At 37.8% G+C, this 19,626-nt stretch overlaps 1 protein-coding gene across 2 annotated transcripts in view; it reads right to left on the reverse strand.

Moving 5' to 3' along the window:
* The window catches only part of PDE7A (phosphodiesterase 7A), a 115,653-nt gene extending 96,777 nt beyond the window's left edge, over positions 1–18,876 (reverse strand). Inside the window, exons 1-2 of one of the 2 annotated variants that reach the window (XM_059394659.1) lie at positions 18,669–18,754; positions 2,525–2,683 (exon numbers count right to left, since the gene is read on the reverse strand). Coding sequence is in view for 1 of the 2 variants with exons in the window: in XM_059394658.1 (XP_059250641.1) it covers positions 18,669–18,806 (138 nt within the window). In the remaining variant the exon portion in view is untranslated. Of the gene's footprint in view, positions 1–2,524; positions 2,684–18,668 lie in introns of both variants that reach the window. The other variant, XM_059394658.1, reaches the window with a different exon arrangement.
* Between the last annotated feature and the right edge of the window lie 750 nt (positions 18,877–19,626).

Here is a 19,626-nt window from a genome sequence, read left to right on the forward strand (position 1 = left end):
ACTGATAGGGAAGTATGTGTGGAAAGCCTGGACAGTTACTAAAACTACACCTCAACTGGAGATGAGTTAAGGTCAACCACAAAAATCCTTTAAGTCACTTCCAGAAAGTTTTTCTCTGAAAATGAATGGAGCATTTTCACTCTGAAACAAAGGAAACATTCTTAAAATGTTGGTTCTACACATGTCAGATAATAGATACTTTGCTTTTATCTTCAGTTTGTTCTCCTTCATGTTAATATTTTAATGCCCTAAAAAACCTTCTAAATGTTAAGATAGAAATTATCTTTAAAAATCAAGACTTTTAGAAAAGCTGTGTAAAATGAGTTCTATTTGATTTTTTTTTTTACTAGTAAAAAATTTGAGGTAGTATCACTAAATTTAAATTATTGCTTGAGGGAGAGATTTTGTGCTGTTTTAACACTGAGAGTGCTTCTGTAGTACCTTCAATTGTTTTCAATATACTTTTCCAAGCATAAAATTTTTTGCCTCCAATTTCACATTTCAGTTCCAGAAAAATAGGTAATGGATATAGACAAGTCAAACAAAATAGCTAGCAGGTAATTAGTAATAAACATCTACTTCAAGTTTATTATCAATAAAAATCTAAGAAAAGGAAACTAAAAATATTAGCAAGGTATGAAAAGGCACTCACATACTGCTCACAGAAATATAAACTGATATCATCACCTTTCTGGAAAGGAAATCTGAAAGTATGCTCTGATTTAGCAATTACATTAGGAAATTATTTCAAAATTTGGAGAAAAATTTATATATGAAAATTACATCACAATATTTTATTTCTGTACAGGAAATGATTGGATGAAAGTTTTCTAAAATGTTAACAGTGTTTATCCCTGGGTGGTAGGGCTATAAGTTGTGTTTACCTTCCTTTTTTCTTTGTATATTCTGTTTAAATAATAAGCATGTATTAAATTTAATCCTCCCAAAATTCAAGTTTCTTTTTAGAATTCCTTTTAACAAATATCACTCAGATCCTCTCAAACAAGTAAGTATCTGCTATTTCTATTTCAAGTAAGAGAGGGCTCCTATTCTAATCCTTGATTTTTACCTCCCCCTCATCAAAAGCATTCAGCCCCCAACTAAAGCACAGCAGAGAGGAGCTCTAGTCAACGACAGATCTAAGTTCAAATCCTAGAAACACCATTTACATTGTGTTACTTTGGGCAAGTTTTCTAAACTTCAGAGAATTCTTAAATAAGATTACATAAATTTAGAGATTAAGATAGTTTCATACCACAGTGGGCAGCTCAGAAAGGGTATAAAGATGAAGGTGGAATTTTAAGGGGAGGGAGTAGGTGGGACTATAAAATGAAATTACAGGAATACAATTTGGGATTCATCCCAGAAAGAGTTATGGTGACATATGATCTGACACGATAGCATGAGACTAAAAAGAGTAAAAGAGTAAATTTTTCTTCAGTCTTCTGTATTGAACATTTCCTGTGTGTTGCACACTAGGGACACTGCACTGAACAGGGTAAACAAGATCCCTGCTTCCTGACCACACATTCTGTGGTAGCAGGGGTGGGGAGTCAGGTGGGGGTGGGAGGCGGAGACAGACAAATGAATCAAGTTGGCGGTGTGAGCCACAAATAAAACAAGGTAAGAGGACAGCTGGAGGATGGGGTGATGTTTTAAATAGGGTGGTCAGAGAAGATTGCTCTGTAGAATGGGCTGCGACTGGAAGGACAAAAAGCCAAGACAGGATCTTGAGGCTGAGAGGAGAACAAGAGCGAAGTCAAAGATGGGAACAAACCTGGAGTGTTCACAGCAAAAAGCCCACTGTGGAAGAGGGAACTGAAAAGTTAGCAGGTGTGAGATTACATGGAGCCACAGCATGAAAAGGAGTTTGGGTTTTATTTTCACTGTGGTAAGAACCCACTGATGTTTCGGCAGAGTGGCATGAGCTGACTGTATTTAAAAAATTACTTCGACAGATTTGTGGAGAGAGAATTCTAGTGACAGGATGCTATGACAGCAGGCCAAACATGCCTCGAACTAGGCAGGACTGATAGCATGAGTTGGGGTGGAATCGTGCAGAATTCCCATAGAGGCTGATCTTCAGACCTATCTTTCAAACTCTTTCAGACCAGCACAAAGATTTCTCTTTCTAAAACCTGCCCTGGTTCTCCCAGCTCAACTGTGCCATTACTAAACTTCACATACTATCATAATGAGAACATACATCAAAGTGTATTATAATTTTAGATTTACATAGCTATCCCTCCTACTAGACCAAGCTCCAAGAACCAAGGCAGGAAACATGTTTTATTTCTCTTTGATATACCTAGCAGAGTACCTGGCATATAAATGTGCTCAATTAATGTCTGCCAATTCAAAGGATGAACAAATACATTTAAAATAATCAAAGCCATTTGTAGTCATTTCCTACGGCTACTGAAATAACACAAACTTTGTGGCTTAAAACAAAAGAACCGTATTTTCTCTCAGTTCTGCAGGCTTGAAGTCCAAAATCAAGTGTTGGCCGGGAAGGGCTTGTTACCTCTGAAGGCTTTAGGGAAGAATCCTTCTTTGCCTCTTAGGAGTTTCTGGTGTATCACAGCAATCCTTTGCATTTCTGGCTTATATACTGCATCACTCCAATCTGTTCTCTCTTCACATGGTCTTCCCTGTGTGTGTCTCGGTCTCTGTGCATCCTTTCCTTTTAGAAAGACATCAGTCATTGGATTTAGGGCCTGTCCTAATCCCATATGACCTCAACTTGATTACATCTGCAAAGGTCCTTATACCAAGTAAGGTTACATTTTGAGGTTCCAAGTAGATATGAATTTCTGGTGGACACTATTCAACCCACCATGCCATTCAACACCACAATGGATTGCCTTATAAAGTGGTAATCTTATTCCAAAAATGTTCAAGCAAAAACTGAGTAGCCAAAATGGATGTTCAACAGAAGAGATTTTTTTAAAAAAAGATTTTATTTATTTACTTGACAGACAGAGATCACAAGTAGGCAGAGAGGCAGGCGGTGGGTTGGGGGGCGGGGGGTGGGGGGAGAAGGCTCCCTGCTGAGCAGAGAGCCTGATATGTGGCTCGATCCCAGGACCCAGGGATCATGATCTGAGCTGAAGGCAGGGGCTTTAACCCACTGAGCCACCCAGGCACCCAAAAGAAGAGATTTCTATATTGCCTCTGTGTGTCCTTTAAAACCTCTGTGGTTTCAGTTTACTTAACTGTATGTTGAGTAAACTCATTTTTATAGTCTCTTCTAACATAAATGTTCTGATTCTGGGTCATAAATTTTCTTGATGACTTTTTACATTTTATAAATATGTTATGCTAATAAAGAGACCCTTAAATATGTGAATAAATTAAACTATAGCAGAAAGCTTAACTTCTCAGTTCTGAGATAGGCAAAATAGTTTTTGTAAACTATCTCCCACCGAACTTACTTCATTTTCCCATTAAAAATGCAATGTATTCCTCTACACATCAAAGCACTAGACTTCCATTTTAATAAACCACTTTGAATACCTAGTATGTGCCAGTGAACAACCCACTTCTGAACCACCTATTTATACTTATTTATACTAGCTAGACCTTTCTTCATTATTTCTACATAACAGACGTGTCACTTAATGGTAAGTTAAAAAAAAAAAAAAAAGCTTTACTGATTTCTATTACAAAAGTGATATATTTTTACTCTTAAAAAAAATTCACAAGGCACCTGGGTGGCTCTGCCATTAAGAGTCTGTCTTCAGCTCCGGTCACAATCCCAGAGTCCTGGGATCAAGCCCTGCTCAGTGGGGAGCCTGCTTCTCCCTCTTGCACTCCCCTTGCTTATGTTCCCTCTCTCACTCCCTCTGTTAAATAAAGAAAAAATTTTTTAAAAAAAATTTCACAAGTACAAAGATAGTAAAAATCACCAGAAGTCCCAGTCCCAAAGATAGCCACTGTTAACATTTTGCTGACCAGCCCATCAGACTTGTATGTATGCATACACTGGTGTATATAATATCCTTCATATTTTTATTTACAAAACTCAGATGTTAAATGTAGAAAGTTACATAAACAGGCTAATACACATGTTACTCTGCAGGTAGTCTTTTTCCCAAATCGTTATGCATACCTTTCCAAGACGAATATGGATATATGGCATCACTTTACTGGATAGAATTTTATGCTGAATTAAAACAACATATTCTAACCAACCACCACACTGATGAGCACTGGAATAATCTAAATACCCATCATTCCAGTGTTACAAATTATTACCAAAAAAATTTCTGTGCATTTGTTTTAGCAAATTTTTTGCAACTACCCCTTTAGACAAATTCCATGACTGCAAACGGTAGTATTCACACTTAAAATTTGGATTTGTAAAGATGTGCTGCCTTCCCAAAATGCTGAATCAAATGATGCTCCTAGCTCTTTATATAAGAATAAGCCATTTTTCTCAGACCCTGCTAACACTGGGTTTTGCCAGTCTTTATCAATATGAAAATATGATTCCCCCCACCAAAAATACTCTTTCTTTCTTTCATTCTTTCTTCCGGCATTTCCTTTATTACTACCAAAGCTAAACATGTTTTCCTATATTTGTATTTCTTCCTGGAGATGAGTGTTCTACCAATTTTCTAATGAGTAGTCTTATATTTTCCTAAAGGTTTTTTTTTTTTCTTTTTCCCTGTAAATCTTACTGCTCTTGCTCTGTTAAAAGAATCCTTTAGGAACAAGGTAAAGGTTATTTCCTTTCCCCCCTCCTTTTCAATGTCACACTAGATATCCTAGCTAATGTAGTAAGACAAAACAAAAAGGGATCACAGTAGAGACTGGAAGAGATAAAACTGTCTTTGTTCACAGATGACATGACTGTCTACAGAGAAAATCTGTAAGAATAGGGGGAAAAAATCCACCTGGAACAAATGAATGCTATAGCAAAGTTAAAAGATAAAAGGTTAATACACAAAACCAACTTCTTTCCTGTATACCAGAATGAAAAAGTGAAATTAAAAATTTAAAACAGAATACCATTTACATTATCACTTCCAAAAATGAAATACTTAAGCATATATCTAACAAAAAATGCACAAGATCTATGAGAAAATAACAAAACTCAGATGAATAAAAGAAGAACTAAATAAATGGAGAGTTACTGCATATTCATGGATGGGAAGACTTAACATTGTCAAAATGTCAGTTCTTCCTAACTTGATCTAGTTTCAATGCAATTCCAATCAAAATTCCAGTAAGTTATCTGCACACAGTGGTTTGTAGTAGTTTTACTCCTGAGTGCCAAAATTTAGAAGCAATCAAGATGTCCTTTAGTAGGTGAATGGAAAGACTGTGGTACAACCAGACAACAAACAGTGCTAAAAAGAACTGAGCTATCAGGCCATTAAAAAACAAAACAAAACAAAAAAACAAAAACAAAAACAAAATGGGAAGAACCTTAAATGCATGTTATTAAGTGAAAGAAGCCAATCTGGGGATTATATGAATGCAACTATATCCAACTATATGACATATATGATATATATGACTATATGACTCATAGAATGTACAACACCGAGAGTGAACCTAACATATAGTATGGATTTGCATGATTATATCAATGTAGATTCATCAATTGTTACAGATGTAGCTGTCTAGTGGAGGGTGTTGATAAAGTTGGAGAAGACTATAAATGTGCTGGGGCTACAGGCATGTGGAAAATCTCTGTACATTCCTCTTAAATTTACTGTGACCTTAAAACTGCTCTAAAAAAATTAACTCTTTAAAAAAGGTCTGCTATCTGGAATAGCTTCACTGTTTTTCTTAAAATTTTATTAAAATGTCCACTATAAAGAGTTCAATGAAAAAAGTAAAATGAAGTAAAAAAATTATCAAAAAATTCCATCACCCACCATTTCATATATAAAAGGCTATAGAGTGAGCAATTTGTATAACAGGAATATTAATTATTTTATTCCTCAATGTGAAAAAATGTTATTCTTAATTTTTAAAGTATAGGTGAAATACATCTTTCTTTATAAAAGGTTGTTCCTGTTGTATATAACTCTCATTTCAACAAATCAAATGGTATCTTCCCAACTGGCCCATTACACTTCTAATAATGGTTTGGCTTTATCTCTTACTACGTTTTAAGAAATAACTCACATATGTTTTAAATTGAATGTGTTTGTACTCTGATTTGTTTACATAATCACTGGATTATACATAGTTGCTATTCAAAGAATAATGTTCAGTAATGAAAGACTGATATTTAAGGAAATTCAAAGGTCAATCCTTTCACAAGGAAGTTGGGGATATAGTGAGAGAAGCAACAAAGTTGGGAAGAACTAATTTTAAAACTCTAATTTCTCCACTGTCTAAATTGTGGGATCTTGGAGAAATCACTTAATCTTTCTGAATCTCAACCATCAAATCTTTAAAATGACTTCCAGGATTCCTTTCAAGCATTAATATCCTGATTCCATTTCCAAAGAAGTCCTAGAGTGATTAAGCATGAAGACCAAGATTAGAAGCAAACATATACCATGGGAAAAAAATTGATGTATGAAATATTATTTCTATATGCCTGTGGAAAAGAGTAAAATACAACCAGAAGATAATAACAAGGTGGAATATACAAAACCAGTGGTCTGCAAACTGGGGCATGCACGTATAGCCCTTAGAAGTACAAGAGCATGGAGAATTTGAAAGAAATTAATTTCTCAGCACTCAACTTCCATATATACAATTTTCTAGAACCATTCCGCTAATGCAGTATAGCAGTTTTTATTTACCTCCACTCCCCTTTCATCCCTACTCCTCTACCACCTCACAAAGGAACCTGCAACACTCAACACTTCCCTATACTTACTGTGGAGCTGTTGTCTAACAACATCTAAAGAGCCAAAAGGAGAGTTCAAAATACCCATGGCAAGAAAGTTAATGACTTTACAGACTGGGATATCCTTTTTTTTTTTTTTTTTCAAGTAAAGGGGTCACCAATTCTGACTTTCATGAATACAGAAGTTAAACCAAATGCAGTTGCTACCTGACAAAGTATTAAAAATAAATTTGACCAATCACTTCATTGTCAACTTGGAAGAATGGGTGATATTGCTAAAATAAAGCACTTTTTATTCATGAGATTTCTCAACAGGTTCACTATTAAAGTAAAAAAGCAATTTAAGTTTTGACTTATTTGAGAAACAGAGAGAGAGCATGAGCAGGGAGGGGCAAAGGGAGAGGAAGAATCCCTGCATGCAGGACTCAATCCCAGGACCCTAATATCATGACCTAAGCCAAAACCAGATGATTAACTGACTTAGCTACCTAGGCACCCCAAACTTAGGAAAGTTTGAATGTTTTTAATTATAATTGTTTTTGCACAGAACTCAGAAGAACTGGGTGACAATTAATACTAAACATTTTTTATTCCCATTCACTAAATTCATGAATTTACTCACTTTAATTGTAGAAAAGTATGATAGTGTGATTGGTACAATGCTTCCAAGTATAAAATATGTAGTGACAGAAAAATAGAAATGAGTTCAAGAGAAAAATAAATATAAAAATTCTGACTGTTAAAATTAAGATATTGTTCACATATTTTTTGAAACAGATGTGGAAAGTATCAAGTTGTCAAAAACTCCCTGGATGTATTTTAAATAGTGATTTAAGTAATACACCAAAAATTATATCATTTACAAATACTGAAACTTGGAGGAAAGGTTGTTTTGTTTGTTTGTTTGTTTGTTTAAGTAGACTCCACATCCAGCACGGAACCCAACATGGGGCTTAAACCCATGACCCCGAGATCCAAGACCTGGGGTGAGATCAAGATTCAGATGCTCAACTAACTAAGCCACCCAGGCACCCCTAAAGGAAAAATTCTTAATATGTGAGAAGGTATATAGTTTTGTGTTTGTTTTTCCAGTTCTTTGAAGGGGGTACATGAGCAAAAAACCCTGATAGTGAAAGTTAGAACGTATCATTTGTCCTAACCTTCCTAAGATATTGCCTACTTGATATCCCCACCTGGAAAATCCCCAGATACTTGAACTCAATATATTCAAAGCAAATGTATTATCTTTCCCCCCCTGGTACCTCCCCACAAAAAACAAAACCTGTCTCCTCTTCCTATCTGTATTTTTGTTATTAGCTTCATGATCTACCTGGTCTCCAAGACTAAAAAAAGTAGGAATTTTTTTTTTTTTTAATTACTTCCCACATCAAACCAGTTCCTAGGTCCTAACTCCTAACTTTCTAGTCCTTGTGCCACAGTCATTGTTTAGCATCTCCTCATGGGTTATCATCAAATAGCTTTTCAAAACAGTAACTATGTTCTGTTGTTATTGTTGTTGTTGTTGTTTTTAGTATAGTTGACATACAATGTTAGTTTCAGGTGCATAACATAGCGATTTAACAAGATTATACATTATGCGGGGCTCACAACAAGTGTAGTTACCATCTGCTCCCAAACATCCCTATTACAATATCAGTGACTATATTCCTTATGCTATGCCTTTTATTTCTGTGAATTCTTCATTACTGAAAACCTGTATCTCCCACTCCTACTGCCCATTTTGCCCAACCCCTTACTCACCTCCCCTGTGGCAACCACTAATTTGTTCTCTGTATTTATAGGTCTGATTCTACTTTTTGTTTATTCTTTTTTTATAAAAAGATTTCACTTCTGAGTGAAATCATACAGTATTTGTCTTTCTCTGACTTATTTCACTCAGCATTATATCCTCTAGGTCCATCCATGTTGTCTCAAATGGCATGATCTCATCTTTTTTTATGGCTAAGCAATATTCCTGTGTGTGTGTTTGTGTGTGTATGTGTGCACACACATGCGCGCGCATGCACACGCACACACGTATACACCTTCCTTATCCATTTGTCTATCAGTGGACACTTAGGCTGCTTCCATATCTTGGTTATTGTAACTAATGATACAAGAAACCTAAACCTTTTCAAATTAGTGCTTTTGTTTTCTTTGGGTAAATATCAAGTAGTGGAATTACCCGATCATATGGCATTTCTATTTTTAATTTTTCAAGGAACCTCCATACTGTTTTCTACAGAGGCTACTTAAATTTACATTTCACCAACAGTGCACAGGAATTACTTTTTCTCCACACCCTTGCCAACACTTATTTCTCATCATTTTGATTTTAGCCTTTCTGACAGGTGTATGGTGATCTCTCATTAGTTTTGATTTGCATTTCCCTAATGATGAGTAATGTTAAGCATCTTTTCATGTGTCTGTTGGCCATCTACATGTCTTCTTTGGGAAAAATGTCTATTTAGGTCCTCTGCCCATTTCCTAATTGGATTTTTTTTAGATGAGTTGTATAAGTCCTTTATATATCTTGGATATTAACCACTTATCACAGATATAATTTGCAAATATCTTCTCCTATTCAGTAGGTTGCCTTTTTTGTTTTATTGATGGTTTCCTTCACTGTGCAACAGCTTATTTTGATGTGTTGTCAATAGTTTATTTTTGTTTTTGTTTTCATTGCCCTAATGAGACATACCTAGGAAAATGCTGCTACAACTGATGTGGAAGAGATTACTGCCTATGTTGTCTTCTAAGATTTTTATGGTTTCAGGTCTTACATTTATGTCTTTAATCCATTTTGATTATTTTTATGTATAGTGTTAAAATGTAGTCCAGTTTTATTCTTTTACATGTAGTTATCCAGTGTTCCCAGCACCATCTATTGAAAAGTCTTAGTCTTTTCCCCATATTCCTGCCTCCTTTGTCATAGATTAGTTGATCATGTAATCAAGAGTTTATTTCAGGCGTTTATTCTCTGTTCCAGTGATCTATTTTTGAGCCAGTACCTTACTGCTTTGACTACTACAGCTTTGTAGTATAACTTGAAATCTGGAACTGTGATACCTCTAGCTTTGTTTTTCTAACAATAATTACACTTAAATTTACTTCTCAACAACTCCCATGGAGAGTGAAACTACTTTATAATTGTCAGAGCTATGCAAAATTACCTGTAATGTGCATAATTGAGTTAGCCAAAGAAATTACAAAATCATGAAATTGGAAGGAACCGGAAGAGTCAATCCCTTTGACCATATCTTTCAAACTGCTATCTCAATTTATAATCTCATGAAGTAGCCTGTTCTCTCTTTGGACATCTCTGTCAGAGATTTGAACCCAAATACAACTTGTTTCGCTTTTTCTAGGGTTATTGTGATTAAAAAGAAGATTCATGCTAAAAGAAGGACATTGGAAAAATTACACAAAATTCTAAACAAAAAGTTAAAATTAAGTTCTAGTTTAACATCCAGAGATGGCTTCCATTAGCATCTGGGGATACCTATACCTTTATTTTTCTTTTTTTGTGAGTAAGCATGGTGTATAGATATGTATACATTTTGTTATTTAGTTTTAAACAAAATTGGGACAAACTATAGATGATCGGTATTAAAAGTGAAGGCAATGTATTAATTTTTTTATTCAACTGCTCAATTACTTTTCAGCAAATTTACAATTTATATCCTACTGGCACTTTGTAATCTTCACGTTATATACTTATTTTATCTTTCTTTTAGTTTGCGTTTCTTTAATTATTAGTGTGATTAAACATAAGATCTATGTCCCTATTGTTTCAACGTATTAGTCTTATTCTACTCTCTACAGAAACATCCTTTTCTCGTGTCATAAAAGGAAGGAGAGAACACATAGTCTTTAAGGCCCCCAGAGCTTAATCCATTTCTACTATCTAGTTGTGTTACCTTGGACAAGGGACGACTTTAAGCTTGTATCTTCTCTGATATATTAGCAACTGCCCTCATCAAGTAGAACAGGGTGTGCCAATCAAGAACACCCAACCAATCAAAATCTTAACCATTCCCTCCTTTTTCTCATTCACATGGTAGTAATTCACATACTGGAAGAGAGCAATGCTCTATCATCTTTTACCAACCACTCTTCCACCTCCACCCCCAAGTTCTTGGCCCAAATCCTAAGGCTTTCCTTTTCCAACTTAATGTCTCCAATTTCTTCATTCACATATCAAACAATGTGCTTTGAAATCACTTCATCACCTTGGTGAATATCTTCAGAGTATGATTTAACTTAGTCATGTCCTCCTAGAAAGTGGCAACTAGAACCAAATCCAGATATGATTTGAAACAACCAAAATAAAGGTTATCACTTCAAATAATCACCTCAAACCATCAAATGTGTTTTCTTTATCCACATCTATGAGCCAACAAAAATCTATAATCATTAAACATAAAGACTAACATAACTTCTTTATGTTTAAACATACATTCTACTCACCTTCACGGAGACAGACTAGGATACAAAGTAAGGGTATGAAACATGAGAGGCCTTTCTCAAAGTTCTTGTGATGCCTTGGGCAAATAATGTATTGTGTCTAAGGTCAATTTACTCCTTGGGAAAAAAAGGTAAAAATGGGAGTAACAGCACTTATATAGAGTTTTTGTAAAGATTAAATACATCAGTTACAGTATCTGGCATGTGAGAGGTACTCAATAAATAGAAACAATTATGACTGAAACAAGAGTACTGCACCTTTATTAAGCACCATTTGTCAAGTACTTTACGTGGTCCTGAGCTCGAGTTTGGTCTACCCGAAACGCGGATGAGAGAGAGGCTTGGCTGAAACTTAGCCAATTAACAATTCATCTTCTTCCCCCAACTCTCCCTGCCCTGCTTTCATCCTCTCCTCCTCTTGCCATCATCTTCAGAAAACGAAGAGCCCTCCCTACCAGTAGGTGGAGGCATGGAGCAATAATCCAAAATTCCTACTCAAAATTACAAGCAGGAGAAACTTCTGATCACTGGCACAGATCCATTAGGAAGGGAACTTGCCAGCAGCCAAAATGAAGCTCTGTAAGCTTCAAAAGCTCATCTGCAAATGTTTTTGTTCCTTTCCTCATATACTACTACCTCATATAGTGTATATATAGTGTACCTGAATGCAAATACGTGAAAGTATCATTTATTTGTGAGTAACCTTTGAAAAATATTTTTAACAATAATATAAAAAATCAACAAAGTCTATATTGAGTTTAGGCAAGAACGGGCTAGTTAAATATGGGAAAGAATAAATACTCAATTTTCTCTCAATTCAAATTAAACAAGATATGAACAATCTGTAGAATAAAAAAGTTTTAAGTTGTTTCTAAATCAGAAGATTAAAAATTAATAGTTGATGTTTTTGGGAATTCCAAAGGGAATGTAAGAATGCCCAGATCTTAAAGATGTTTAGTCAAGACACTTCTAACAAAATTAGATTTTATATAAACACAGAAAATTAAATTAAAATTCCTTAAGATCTGCATGCAATGAGAATTCTCTTATCACCTAAATTTCCTAAGTGTCTTTAGTCCAACTAAATGGGTATCAATGGTCCCAGGCAAAAATCTGAATTAAGCTAATCTTTATCGACTTCCTTTTTCTTTAGCTCTTCTCCTCCCAAACTTGTCTCTATAACCATCACTAGAAAGAAGTTAATTCTCTAAAATTACTCTGGTCCTTCATGAAAAGAAAAGGGGGGGAAAAAAAAGGAAGGAAGGAAAGAATGGTTGAAACTTAAAGTATAAGCAGACATCTTATCAAATTGCCTCAGAGAGAATGGATGGTACCTCTCCTTTCCATCCAGTGAATTCCCTACTCTTCATAACTCCCTGAAAAGGCTTAATATTTTACCTTTCGTGGGACATTTGTGTTTTAAAAAAAAATCTTAAATAGAGAGTATGTACAGCTGATGAAACTCTAAGCATAGCAACAAGGCAACAAAACCTGGGTATAGGTCTAAAACCTCTTCCAATCACATCCCACAGACTAAACGTGTTCCTGATGACAACTTATAAACTAGCAATTTGAACACCCTACTCCTCAATCAGAACAACACTCCAAATACACTATAAATTTACATTAATATTATGTTTGAACATATATTTGAATTATAGCATAGATACATATTACTTCAGAAGTAAAAGCCAAAATATGATACTATTAAATTTAAATCAAAGATAAATTTCTGAAAATAGAAAAATCAAACCAAGATCCCAACACAAGTGTTTTGGGAGTAGATAGGGAGGAAGTTCTCAGCAAATGAACCACTCCAGGATGTCCCACTGACTGTTCACATTATTTCCTGTGTACTGGCTTCTGAATGTAGATTTGTGAAGAGGCAACTACTATCGTAACAATAATTTGGAGTAATGAATTATTACAAACTGACATTAGATGTATAACAGTCCTTACAAACAAGCACAAGACATGCAAATGAAATCTGACAAAAGAGGAAATGTAAATGCACAGAAACACTTCAGAAAGTGTATATTATTGCTTAGTCTAAGTTGAAACAAACTCAGCATACCATAGTGGATCTAACATAGAAGAACATTTCTTTTTTTTTTTTTAATAAAGATTTTATTTATTTATTTGACAGACAGAGAGCACAAGTAGGCAGAGAGGCAGGCAGAGAGAGAGAGAGGAGGAAGCAGGCTCCCCGCGGAGAAGAGAGCCCGATGCAGGGCTCAATCCCAGGACCCTGGAATCATGACCTGAGCTGAAGGCAAAGGCTTTAACCCACTGAGCCACCCATGTGCCCCTAGAAGAACATTTCTATAAATGTTTATAAAACATTCATAAAATTCTTACTAATTATATAATATTATAATCTAGTAATCTATGATTGGTGATGAAAGAGTGATAATCATTTTTCTTAGTATTGTAAAAGGACAGAGCATTCTAGAAAGCCAAAAAATGTTCTTGCTTCTTGACCCAACCCAGTGATACCATTCTAATGATTTTATCAAACATGTATGAAGGTGTTAAGGTTTTGTGTACAACATCAAGACCTGAAATAGTTCTAACGTTCACCATTCAGATAATGTGATACTCATAGATCAACATGACATCACCACTAATGATCATTAAATATACATAAAACCATGCTGATCTCTGACAGCATAGTAGCCACTAGCCATATGCAGCTATTTAAATAAAACTAAATTTACAATTCAGTTCCTCAGACTAGCCACATTTCAAGTGCTTATCTAGGTATATATGGATAGTGACTATTACACTGGATACTGCAGAGAAATTTTCCATCATCACAAAAAGTTCTGTTGGATAGTGCTGCCCTACACAATTTCTCGGACCATCCTCTAACCGCCCCCACAACATGCACCCACTGATCTAGAAACATCTACATAATCTTCAGCTTTGGCTGAAGCCTCAACTACTATGTGAGGCTTCCCCCGATTCATTCAGGAAATTTGGGTTTACCTTCCTGTAGTCTCATTATGCCTTGATAACTCCAATATAAAAATTATGTCACATATAATCATACCATTTTCCCCCAACATAATCCTGTAGGCTTCTTTAAGAACCAACTTTTATCCAAGGGACTTTGAACTGTTCTGGCACATCTAGAAACTTGAAAATTTGTCATATACTAAGAACATTGCTAAAGACAACAGAGATGTATACTGTAAGTAAAAAATGTTTATGTATAAGGAACATAATGCATCAAAGAAAAACATGGTTAGGTTGGCAGGCTCACAAGTCATTTTTCTTTTTTTCAATTACTAATTCTTTGCATTTTCTTAGTACTCAATACAAGGAATCTCATTCTCAGAAGGTGTTTAGTAAATATTTATGGAATAGTTTCTGTATTTAAAAAAAAGGAGAAAAAGACACCAAGAAGGAACCCTAATGTAAACTATGGACTCAGGGTGGTAATGATGAGGCAATGTAGGTTCAGCAATTGTAACAAATGTATTACTCTGATGGGGGATGCTAATAATGGGGAGGCTATGCATGTACCAGGCCAGAAAGCATATGGGAGATCTCTTTACCTTGCACTCGATTGTGCTGTGAACTTAAAACTGCTCTAAAAAGATAATGTCTTCAGGAAAGAGACCCTAATATTTTGTTCAATAATACATACCATCAATTTATGATAAATTTTAAAAATAAGATCACAAATTTCTAACCTAAATAATATTTCTCTCCAGTGCATAGAAAATCTGACTAAGGGACGCCTGGGTGGCTCAGTGGGTTAAGCCACTGCCTTCGGCTTGGGTCATGATCCCAGGGTCCTGGGATGGAGCCCCACATCGGGCTGTCTGCTCTGCAGGGAGCCTGCTTCCTCTTCTCTCTCTCTCTCTGCCTGCCTCTCTGCCTACTTGTGAACTCTGTCAAATAGATAAATAAAATCTTTAAAAAAAAAAGAAAATCTGACTAAAATAATCACAGGCACAGTGCTTTGGTATGTTATCAATACACTAACTCAGCTTCCACACTTACTAAGTACTTACCCAAGCAAAGCACTATGGACATAGTAGTGAACTAGACAATTTCTTCTTCTTTTTTTAAAGTTTTTAAAATTTATTTGAGAGAGAGAGAGAAGTAGAGTGAGAGGGAGAAGCAGACTCCCTGTTGAGCAGAGAGCCTGGGACTTGATCCCAGGACCCTGAGATCATGACCTAGTCTAGTCCAAGGCAGATGCTTAACCGACTGAGCTACCCAGGCACCCCAAGCAAGACAAGTTCTGCTCTCACAATATTTTACCTAAGTAAGAACTTTATTCTCCAAGAAAAAACCTTGGATAAAAAATCTTGGATAACTTTAATATCAGTTATCAACAACAGATACCCTAAAATGGCAAAAACAAGCTTCTCTTATTATTCTGATTTTTCAAATAATTCAAAGAACTCATATTAACCATTTGAGAAAGTAGTACCTGACCTGGTTTAAAACAAAAAGTTAATGCCTCATTTACTTGGCATTCTTGGGACAGTTAGTTGGTATTCCACAGAAATGAATTTTTCAGACAACTCACCCTTACCCATTTAAGCACCAACACTGGTTTGGCATGGAGATTTTTTTAAGTGGGAATCTTTCCATTTTTAAAAGCAGATTCAATTAAGTATTATTTTGACTAATAACTATTGGGTTGTATAACGCTCAAGCTCCTAAAGTATATGTCCCCAGGGTTCCCTTTTAAAAGTTGCTGGCTTTGAAGAGTTTTTCTTCTGATCTCCAGCTTTGGTGTGTCCGTTCTCAACTTTTGCCAGTATCAGTGAGAAACTGATCCTAGCAGCCTCCAACCCCTTTAAATTTGCACTGCTTGCAACACAAGTTTGTCAGAACTTTACCTAAAACACACAGACTTTGAGAGGATCATCAAATCTATATTTTGGTTGCTCAGTCTTCTGCTTTATTTCCTGAATCTTTTTGAAGTCTGCAGTTACAAGTTCCAAACCAGGTTCAGGATAAAGGAGTGCTATACCTTGATAAAAGTCCTTGCATTGTTTTCATATTTAAAACTGATGCACAGTCAGAGGTAACTTCATTACTTATTCACTCATCCAACAAGTATTAAGTACCTACTAGGAGATAGTCTCCAGCGGTACGGTGAAACTGAAGAACTGAAAAGATTGCTAGCTTTGAACATATTCTAAAATGGATTCAGAAAAATAATTTCGTAGCACCTAAAAAAAAAGAAAGGAAGCCAGGTTTGGAGGGGTTTTCTGTTTTTTGGGTTTTTCTTTTTTAAGTATTAAATGAAACTACCAAACCACCTCAGCTTTTTAAAAATTTTGTACCTTTAGACTTAGGAACTGAAAATTCAAGGGTTTTGATTTAATCAAACATTTATTGTATAAAGCTCTGAAAAAGATTCCCAAATTTTCTTTTCTTTTTCCTATTACACATTCCCATCTAGCCCTAAATAAATCACTAGCAACATGAGTCTTGGTAATGATAAACAGTCTAAGTCTTGGTAATGATAGATACACACCCATTTCAGCGCATGGTAAGTTTAACATCATTTTAATGCTGGGCAACAATGTTTAGAAAAAATGTTATAATTCAAGAAACTTTCTGTCCAATTTTTTGTAAATTCCTATATATTTCACTTGGAGGTTTAGTTTTTTTATTTTTTTTAAGCTTTAGGAATTAGTAAAATATGGTGTAAATCTACAATACTTGCTTTATCTGCCACAACCATAGTTTTAAAATTCCATTACCCATTTAAACCCAAGGCTAGGAAATGAGTCAAGAAGGAGCAGGGCTTCAAATTGGTCTCTGAGGATTAATTACGACAACAGGTAAAACCCTGGTATGAGGCTTGTTTTAATGCTCTTGGAATCTCCTTTCTCATTCATTTTCTCCTCAGGGAGCACAAGTAACTTTATTGGTATTTTATTATTTTATAAAGAACTACTGATCATCCTTATTAGTTATACTGACCTGGAAATGGGTATTAGTTATGTGCCTGTGATCTGAGAAGGTAAAATAATATTGTGAAGTGAAAAAAAATTACATTAAAATCCTTTTCCAGCAATGCATTAACATTTCTTCAACATTAATTTTGAAACCTGAAAATGCCTTAAGCTTAAATACTATAAAGGCAGAGCATGGACCTAACTTTCAAAATAACAATGTAGTATTATTTAAACTACTATAGTAATCACAAATTTGGCTCTGACCTCATTAACATACCATCTTGTCCTGTGAAATAAGTCTCATTTCAAATAAAAACAATTTACAGAGAAATCCAGATGGTCTCTTGCTTTCTCTACCATTCAGGCAAAAAAGCAAATGACAAATATTTACTGGACTCACCTATCATACGCAAAATCTCTACCAGGTGCTATCCACACTACGGGTTTAAACATATATATACATACATAGACCCGGCTCAAGATAATTACAAGTGGAGAGAAAATATGCTTCATAAAAGATACTAACCAAGAGGAAAAACAAATATATTTGAATTAAAAATTGATCATGAACAGGTAACATTCTGGCAGCAGAAATGCAGGGTACTTGGTTCAAATGTAAACAAAATTGTTTTTGCCTATTTTAAACCTGGCAATCAAAATCACCCAGAACTAAGGAGTTGGGCCAACGGCATCACCAAAGGAGAAAACCGAAATTCTCAGGAGCGACTGGTATTGGACCATTCAAAATAAAGTCTCCCTGTGAGTGCTCATTAGCAGTTTCTCTCCTAAAATCTCCTTATCAAATTAAAAACAAAACTGATGCCTGTTTATCAACTTTGCAGAAACCGAAGCTCTTCGGGGAAGCACTCCCGATTCTTGTTCCTTTGCTAGTACTTCATGTCCATCACAGAATAGAAGGGGCTGGGGAACAGCGACGAGGAATTGGCCTATTGTTCAGAGAACCGCAGGACCAACCGAACGCCACGGGGCGCGCGGGAGCAGGGGGGAGGCGAGGCGCAAACGCTGCACAGGTGTGTGCATGGGGGAAGGGGGACAGGTGTGCCCGCGGCCACAACTAAGGTTGGAGAGGCCCGACTTCGAGATCCAGACTTCGAGAAAGGGAGGAAAACGGTCATTCCCAAAGCTTAAACCGCTGAGCACGGAGGGGGCGGACCTGGAGAAGGTCTGAAGGGCTTTCAAAGCCCACCCGGGTTGGGCGCGGGGAGGAAATCAGAGAAGGCCGGGGGACTTAGTGTGCAAAGCTCGAGGATAAAAGAGAAGGCTCTCGAACCAAGAGGCCAGCCTAGAAATCCCCAACAATGGACAATGTTGGGTCTGAGGTAAATGGCTAGGAGACTGCGGGTGTCGCGAAGGTGAAGCCGGGTGAGAAGAGGGAAACAAAAGAGAGAAGCCCCCAAGTGTGGGTCCCCGGCGGCGGCGGCGGCAATTACCTGTGAGAGTTGCCGGGGATTGGGGCAGCCGAAGAGCGCGGAGCTGGAGCTGAAGCTGATGGCTCCTCGGCGGCTGAGGACGTGCTGGGGGACCGGCCTGTCCAGGGGCAGCACCGGCAGCTGGTAACATACTTCCATTGAATACGTCCGCCCTGCCCCCGCGCGGCGCCCGCCCAGCCGCGGCTGCCGGCCCCTGCGCTGGGAAGGGGCCGCGGCTCGGGGGCGCCGGGCCGAGGCGGGGGCAGGGCCGGCGGCCGCCGACCCCGGGCCGGGAAGCCGCACTCACGCCTTCCCCACCCCAACACTCCGCCCGGGCCGCCGGCGGGAAGACGCTGCGGCGGCCGCGGCGACAGTTACGAGGACCGGCGCGCGCCCGGCTCCGGGGTGCAAGCGGGGTCAGCACAGGCAAAGTCGGAGGGGGAACCCTGCCGCCCAGGGGCTCCTCGGCCGGGAGGAGCGGATCCGGGGAAGGCAGAGCAGGAGCGGAGCAAGGACAGAAGAAAGCGGTGCAAGAAAAGACTGCCGGAGCCAGCGGCGAGACCCAAGGCGCGCGGGGCTTGGGACCAGCCACCAGCTCGGGCCGCCACCACCGTCCAGCCCCTCCCCTCCCCCGGAGCCTGACTTCACTTCGCCGCCGGCGCGAGCCCGGCGTAATTCACACTTTGCAGCCGCGGACGGTGCGCCAACCACGGCCGCCGCCACCGTGACGTCACGACGCCGCGCCGCAGGCCCCGCGCCACCGCAGCGCCCAGGGAGACGGACTAGCGGCGGAGGGGGTAAACTGCCTTTCTCCAGTTCTGCACGCTAAGCTCGGTCGCTGTCCTCTCCCGCCACACGCCGCCCTCCCTCCTCCCCCACCAACATCTACCGCCAGCTCCCCCTAGCTCTCCTCTATCCGTCCTCCACCCAAGGCGCGTGCGCACGAGGCCCCACGGTGTGGGGACATTCCCCTTATCGC

The sequence above is a fragment of the Mustela nigripes genome, chromosome 3 (genome assembly GCF_022355385.1).
Source record: "Mustela nigripes isolate SB6536 chromosome 3, MUSNIG.SB6536, whole genome shotgun sequence".
Classification (NCBI taxonomy): Eukaryota; Metazoa; Chordata; class Mammalia; order Carnivora; family Mustelidae; genus Mustela; species Mustela nigripes.